The sequence below is a fragment of the Dromaius novaehollandiae genome, chromosome 3 (assembly GCF_036370855.1).
Source record: "Dromaius novaehollandiae isolate bDroNov1 chromosome 3, bDroNov1.hap1, whole genome shotgun sequence".
Classification (NCBI taxonomy): Eukaryota; Metazoa; Chordata; class Aves; order Casuariiformes; family Dromaiidae; genus Dromaius; species Dromaius novaehollandiae.
The window spans coordinates 128587983-128595905 of NC_088100.1; the positions used below are offsets into that span (position 1 = coordinate 128587983).

Genomic DNA, 7923 nt, shown 5'->3' on the forward strand with positions numbered 1-7923 from the left:
CATCAATTGTACAAGCACTTAAAAAAACAAAAACAAGAAAACCACCACCAACCCACACACCCCACAGCATTTACACTTCATTGAGCTGTGACGAGGTGCAAATAAAAATACAAGGTACAGATCACCATAACATTCAGAAGTGAACAGTAAGAATGACAACTGGTATCGGTTACATTTCACCCTAATCAATGGTATGGAGGAACAAATGCAAGCCCTACAATAGGGACAACTGCAGGGTATCCATGAGGGGCTGCTGCACTATGCTCCAATTTGCAGGTGCCTGTTAAATCTGGATTCCTGCTTCTCAACTTAGTGGCATATGACCTGCTTTAGTTACCGAAGTATTAACAGAAAGAGCAGGGTTATCACAAAACAGTTCTTCGTTAGAAATACACAGTTTATTTCAATGCGCCAATAAAAAAGCCCAACATTTTCAGATCACAGAACGTTAACACAAGAGTTTTGCATTAGTCTACTAATAAGACTTTTAAAAGATCCAGAGTCATGCCAATTGTTAGTTGATAGAAATAGCCTTCTAGGACTAAGCCCTTACATTTATAAAGACACCACAAAATCCCTTATAATAATGTAAACAAAATAAATTCTTTTTAAACTTTAACTTTTTAATTTGAATCCATTCTCTCAGGACATGCACTCCTTCAAGGGCTTCCTGATGGTGAATGACTGAAAGGGAAAGAAGAGAGTAAGAAAAAGCAACTTCCACAGCAAAACCAACAGAAAATCTGTGCTAGCCCAAGTTTCCTTAACCTAGCCCAGGTGGTTCCTCCTTGTTGAGCAACCAGTGCCCAGAACTGGTGCCATCACTGTGCCTGGTGTGAAAGCTAACCCATTCACCCTCTTGCCCACCCCCATAATGCCTCTTTCCATACACATGATTTTCATTTGAAGTTCATGAATACTGGAAAAAATTGTTACATCTTACAGCATATAAGGAACAACTGCTTGAAGTGCGAAAAAACCATTCAGAAGAAGAGTCATCTAGTACAAGGGCTCAGTAGGACATCCAGCATGCTCAGAAAGACCAACTTCGGAGCCTGCTCTGCAGCTGTTCAGAGGGCTGCAGCACTGCCAAGATGATGAAGGTAAGCTATAACCTACCTGTTTCCAATTTGGAGCTAGGCCATGATTAAATGCCTGATTATTCATGTCAAACTACATGAATTCCAGCATGTACCTCTCTGGTGACACAGGGTAAGTTGCTTTTTACTTTAGGCTGCATAGCAAGACTTGGCAGCTGCGCAACTGAGTAAGAGCCAGTTGTAAGGATTACACCAGCAGGAATTTAATTCTGCCACATGGCTCACATTTTGCTTCATACTTCTTCACTCCCTTTCCAGCTGTACTCAGAGCCATTTCATTTCCTCCATTACCCACTTCTTCCCCAGACTCTAAATTCCTTTGAGGAACTTTTGGAATGTAGATTCTCATTTGCCCTCATGTTTCACTGTCCTCTGAAAGGTTCATGACAGCAGGTTACCTTCCAGGACTCTAGTGACACAAGAGTAAGTTGACACATGAATGCCACACTAAAGCCCTTTTCTAGAAGCAGATTTAGTATTAGTCATGAAGTGCTGACTACCAGCACTGAAACATCCCTGAAAACTCATCTTTTCATAGATTACACTTAAATTAGGACAAGGAAAAGAAACTTTTAGCTTTTATCCTTACAAAAGTTAGTTTCAGTAGCAACCACTGCAACTGCTAATGCTAATGTAGCCAAACAGCATGAACAGTTTTAAAAGATACTCCTACCTTCTCTTTGGAGATGGTGATCTGGACTTTGAGCGACTAAAAATAAAAGAAGTTCTAATCAATGTAACATCTTAAGTAACAACTTGTATATACATGTATATAACATGCATAGAAATATAACAACTTATGCACTCAGTCACCACTCTTGACCCTTTCAAGACAGTAAATAGCTTTATGTTGCTAAAAACATTAGAAGTATCACCCTTAATGCCGCTGAAAGCAAACATTCCCAATTTAATCAGACTCACTTTAAGCAAAGAGGTGCAGTTGAAAAAATACTGCTGAAAGCTGAAGCCCTCAGGAGAGGGCAATGCACAGCTTCAAAGCAGCTAAAAAGTGGTAACAATCCTCCAAAGCAGGAGCAGTATATGAAATGAGGGAAAGAGTCAGGAAGATTAGGAATTACAGAGTTAAGAACATGGGTAGGGAAGGCATGTATCCCAAATCCTGCAAAAATACTTGTGGTCAGAATCATGGGTGAAACAAAACATGACAGAGATCCAGTCCCTCTGGGAAGAACAGTCTGCCATGCCACAAAAAATCAGCTCATCCTACATTAAAAAAAGGGGGAGGAGCAGAAAAATTCTTCCAAGTGCAACTGAAATAGTTGTCCAAGGAAAGAGTTTGCATCACGTGAGGGGAGGGGAAAAGAAAAAAAAAAAAGAAAAGAAAAAACCCACAGACAAGCAAAAAACCTGTAACAAAACAAAAAAACTGAGTGCTAGTTGTATTTACGCTCACCTTTTAGCAGGTAAGCCAGATTTAGATCTACCATGGGACCCAGACCTATAACAGGAGAAAAATAAAGCTCAGCAAAGCAGCCAGTGGCATGCACATACAATGAAAGTTAGCTGAATCAGCAACAGCAAATTCACACTACATAGCATCACACACCAAAGAGGAAGACTCCAGTGCCACAAGCTTTTCTCAGGACATTTCAGAAGATTCCTTTAGCTGTAGTCCAGAGGCTACACTTGCCAGGAGATGCTACAGGCTCAACCAGCTCCCCAGCAAAGCTCTGGCTACCACTTTCCCAAGAAAAGCCGCCTTCTAGGCTCCCAGGTGTTTTTTTTCTTTCAAGCATCCCATAAAAGTAGAACTACTGTTTCAAGGGTTACCTGGAAAACTTTTCAGTAACACCACCTTAAGACACTGATATCAGCTAGAGGTAAGTGCTGAAGAACTGATGCATTCTTCAGTTGAAAGTGCTCAGTGCCAGTTTTATTCAATACTGAGGTTCAAACATCCCAATGAAAACATCTAACAGAAGTGAAATGCTATGAATCTAGAACACTAGATCCTAGAATCTGCAAATACTAGAAGGACTTCATAATTTGTAAACTATTGCTACAGTTCATTTTATGGCTTAGAAGCTGCAATAAGACTTTCTTCCATATTCGCCATGTTACACTGCTAACTCAAATATTCGAGGCTGGGTCACTTAATTTGTCCCCTTCCAGAGCCTCAGAATTCAGCCACACAATATTACGGAAAGTCAGCAAGCCTTGCATGCAAGTTACAGTCAGTTGCTCAACAGAACTGGCCAGAAGAGCATGAAGCTTTTTTATTCTATTTCTGCTCAGAAATTTTAAATGGTAATCAAATATTCACCTTTATCTTGCTCATTATTTATAAAAATACTAAGTGGACACTGCTAGAGCAAGTTAAACAAAAGAGTAACATTCCACTACTGCCAAAGCTTCTCAGTCACCATGCTGGCTCATCACCTGTAACAGTTCCTAACAGCCTGAAATACTTTTCACCATAACCAGAAATCTTGTAACTGTATCAAAATTATACAGAACAGAGTTGCTCAAATCTATCCTGAACTCGGTAATTTTGTAGCATGACTTCCTTTGTTTGGAAATACTCTAAGGTAGCACACAAGGGCATCATCTTACTATGACAACTGTTGGTAAGCTCTCATTCCCAGAGGCAAGCAACAAAGCAAGGACCACAAAACAGTTCTAGAAGCAGCACCACAGCCGCGCACTAACATTTTGCTGTATTACCACAGGAGCAACACTGGCTAATACAGAAGTAACAAATTTTTCCACAGTGCTTCCATAATTCTAGTCCTTAACTACCATTTTTGACCACTGCAATTGCAGACCTACAGAAAGTCAGTATTCCTCAGAAATGTTATTAAAAAAAGTCTTTTGCACAGGAACGTGACCGTCCCAAAACTGGAAGTCACCAAAGAACATTAGCAGTATTCAGGTTTTTCCCACACTAGCAGCATGCAATTTGAGCCTGGCTTATCTACATCACAGCACTGCAGTCAATCATGACAGCCCTAATAATAAAGAATGATCATCCCTTTAAAGGCTCAGCACATCAGGTCCCAAGGTAGCAGGCAGACCACTAAGAGCATGCCTCTTCTCCTCCCCTGTGCCAATACAATACAGAAGACAGTTTCCTCCAACTTGTCAGCTCTCATGTCTATGGCATTTTAATCCTACTCTTTCACCCTTCTTCCAAGCTAAGACTCATCACAAAGGAGAGGAAAGTAATACAGGAGCATTTACTCTGAACTCCTCAACTTCCATTTCGGTCTGCCAGCCACAGGCAGCAGGAAGCACCTAGGTCCACAAAACCAGGACTACATGTCCGAGCAGTCCCTCAGAACACCAGGACTTGCATTCCTCTTCCTTCTGGTGTGTAAAGCTAGGTGCCTTACCCCATGCAAGGTGGTTCTTAGCACTACAGTAACGTAACTCTATCCAGTTCCCAGAACTGGCAGGATGCTTAACACCTGTGTAAGCAAGAGTTCAGGCACTAGCGGGAATCTTCTCATCGCTTCTCCTCCGTATGTAGAGCTCACAAAAGACACACCAAGAAAATACTAAGCTGCATTATGGGATTTTGCAGACTTCCCGCAGGACATGAGCTCAAGCATTCTCTAAACACATAATCAGTTTCCAGAACCTCTTCTCCACGGGACCTGTATTTTTCTTACCCTTTTATAAGTTGTATGTTTTGTTTATGGCTACATATACATATATACATGCAGACAGACACCTAGCCACAGACTAAAACACCTCTTTATTACAGGAAACACCACAGAAGCAGACTGTGAAAAGGCAGAAGTTACTGCAAGTACTGCTGTGCTGCAAAACCCTGTAACCACTCTGAGCCCAAGTCTCCTGGGGGGAAAACTATCACTGGTTTGAATCAAGGTAAGCATCTTACCTGCTTCGGGGCCATACAACAGACCGGGATCTCGAGCGTGATCTGGACCTAGACCTAGAAAGAGCAGCGAAAACTCAACCACCATATGATTCATACAACAGCTGACATCCTACAACCCAATTCTCTAAAGTCAACACCAATAGACAAAGACTACTATGAGTTTTGCAGAAGTAGCCTTCTTGTATTTTTAGAATATTGTAATAGACTTGCCCAGTAAAACTATCCACATAAGAGATCCTTCTGCCCTAGTTTAGTAAATATAATTCTTTTCTGCATGCTTAAAACTAAAGTAACAATTCTTAACCATAGATAAGGATTAACACTGTAATAATGATACAGTGCCAAAAAGCGCAAGAACAGCACATCTACAACTCTAAGCACAAGTTTTAACTTCAGAAAAGAGGTCCAGGTAAGCTTTCAGGGATGTAACTCCATGAAGCTTACTGTGGACACACAGAGCACGACATGCAGGCTTAACATTAACAGTTGTGCTTCCTTCCAATATTGTTCTGGACCTACAACCTAACAGGTAACACCTACCTTGATCTCCTTAAAGACCCAGACCGTGATCTGCGGGGTGAAAATGATCTATACCTACGAGGAGAGATTGACCTGGACCTGCGATAAGAAGCTGATCTTGATCTACAAAACAAAGAAAGAAAATCCCCAAAATTATTACAAGGTACTTTTAGTACAGAATACTCTGAGAGGGAAGAAAAATGCAACCCACCCCCCCACCCAAAAAAAACCAAACAAACCCACAAGCCCAAAGCATACCTCCTACCACGACTGCGACTGCGTGACCGAGAATACCTTCTTCCTCGGGACCTTGAACGGGATCGAGACCGGGACCTAGTTTTAGGTTAGAGAAAACAGGTATCAGGAAACAGCCACAGCAATCAGCACACGTGAGCCTCTGCTGAAGTCAAAACTTTCAGATAACTAAAAAAATAAAAATAAAACAAACACTAGCATCTGTCAGTTGGAAAAAATGTCTGGGCCTACTTGTCTTGAGCATTTTTACTACCTAGAAAAATGTTAAAAGCTGAATTACATTGCAGAATTACATTAGAATAGAAAACACTGTAATGCGTATTTAAAATAAACCTTGCAAGTTTGCAGGTCGACCCTCTTTGGCCCAAGGTCTAGCAGATCTAGACGATCTAGAAGTATCTATAGCCGATCGCTGCATCTAGGTGTTCTCTTCAATCTAACGACGATCAAACTGACAGCCCAATGAGCCAGGGTGAGGCTTGATTGACGCAAGAAGATTTTTCTAGGTGGGAATGTGGTCAATCTGGTGTTCCTCTTTCTAAACCGGAGGGGGGGCCCCAATTGAAAGCCAAATTTACTGTTACGGCGATCACCGTCTCAAATTTTCTGCCCTTAAAGAATAAGGTGAAGCTACGTGTAGATGGCTCGAGGGGATCTGGCCTCTTATGCTGATCACCTCAAGGTCTAGGAGGATCTTAAGTGTCGGATTTGCAAGGCGCCTCAGCATGAAATCTTAAGGCTCGTGACATTCTGAATCAAGGCGACTGACTCAAACGAAGAAACCTGAAAGGTTTTGACCAGGTTGATTATTAAGATATTAACATTTGATATGTATTAGCAAAATATTGCGATATACACCTGTTGACTTACAACATTAAGAGTTAAAACTGGCGTAACATTCTCTTCTTTGCTAATAAGAGCTACACAAGAGTTAACTGGCGAAACAGCCCAGCCACTCTGGTCCCAAACGTACCTGCTCCTCCTTCGGCGACTATAGCGATGGCAATCATAAGCATAGTGGCCTTTCTCGCCACACTCATAGCATCTGTCATTAGGGTCAAAGGGGCGCCGCGCCGGAGGCCTGTCATAGCGGGAGCGACGAGGCATCCCTGTTGACACTTCCACTCTAACCCTGGAGCCACATATTATCCTGCAAGACACAGTATGCATTAGTTACAGAAATACTTTTTTCCCTTGTGCTTGTTACACAGGGAAGAGAAGTCGCAGACCCGCTGCAGGGCGAGACGGTCCGAGCGCGCCGCCGGAGCAGCTGTAAGCATGCACGTACTTTCCATCGAGTCCCAGCACCGCATCCTCCGCATCCCTCGGGTCTTCAAACTCCACGAAGGCGAACCCCGGCGGGTTCCTCGCGATCCACACGGTTCGCAGCGGCCCATAGTAGCTGAAGGCCCTCTCCAGCTCGCCTTTGCCCGCGCCCGTGCCCAGGTTCCCCACGTAGACCTTGGTCTCTGCGGGAGCGAGGCCCGTGTCAGCGCCGCGGCCCGGCGCGCACGCGCGGCCCCGCGCACGAGGCATTGCCACCGCGCGCGCCCGCCGCCGCCCCTCCCCCGCCGGCGCCGCCATCTTTGACACCGCCTCCATTTTGGTGCGCTCCCGCCGCCGCCGCGCTTCCCCTGCCCGCAGCCCCCCCACCCCCTCCCCGGACCCATCCTTCGCCGGATCGGCGGCTACGGCCCCTCCCCAGCCCGGCGGCAGCCGTTTCGCCATTCTTCCCCCCTTCCCGTCGCCATCTTCTCCCAAGGCCGTCTGCCCGCAACAGCGGCCGCCCCCTCGCCCCGTACCGCAGCCCCGCGCCAGCGATCCCTGCCCGCCGCCGCCGCACGCAGTGGCACCAGCCCCCCGACTCCGCGCCCGGCTGCCCCGCAGCGCCCGCCGCCGCCGCCCGCCGTACCGTAACGCCCGTAGCGCGACATCTTCCCAGCTGCAGGCCAGGCCCTGCGCGCGACCCCTTATATAGAAGGAGCCGCCGCCGCAGCTGCGCGCCGCGCCCCAACCGCCGCACGCCGGGGCGGGGCTCGCGTCGCCTGGCAACGCGGGGCCGGGCGGCAGCGCAGGAGGGACCTCGCTTCTCCCGCGCGCGCCAGCGGCGGCCGCTCTCGCGAGAGCCGCGGCGGCGGGGCGGGGCCGAGCTGAGGGGAAGGGGCCGGGCCGGGGGGGCTCCTG

The 7923-nt window shown here is 45.9% G+C and overlaps 1 protein-coding gene across 2 annotated transcripts; it reads right to left on the reverse strand.

Moving 5' to 3' along the window:
• Positions 1–376: 376 nt before the first annotated feature.
• LOC112989376 (serine/arginine-rich splicing factor 7-like) lies at positions 377–7805 on the reverse strand. 2 transcript variants are annotated; one of them, XM_064510089.1, is made up of 9 exons: positions 7652–7805; positions 7028–7208; positions 6713–6889; positions 5743–5817; positions 5506–5607; positions 4966–5019; positions 2515–2559; positions 1774–1809; positions 377–684 (listed from the first exon to the last, which is right to left on the reverse strand). In XM_064510089.1, exons 1-9 carry the CDS (start codon positions 7671–7673, stop codon positions 660–662), a joined length of 717 nt encoding a protein of 238 aa, XP_064366159.1. In that variant the 5' UTR covers positions 7674–7805; the 3' UTR covers positions 377–659. The 2 variants fall into 2 exon arrangements, with proteins under 2 accessions (XP_064366159.1, XP_064366160.1); XM_064510090.1 differs by lacking the exon at positions 2515–2559.
• Positions 7806–7923: the final 118 nt, after the last annotated feature.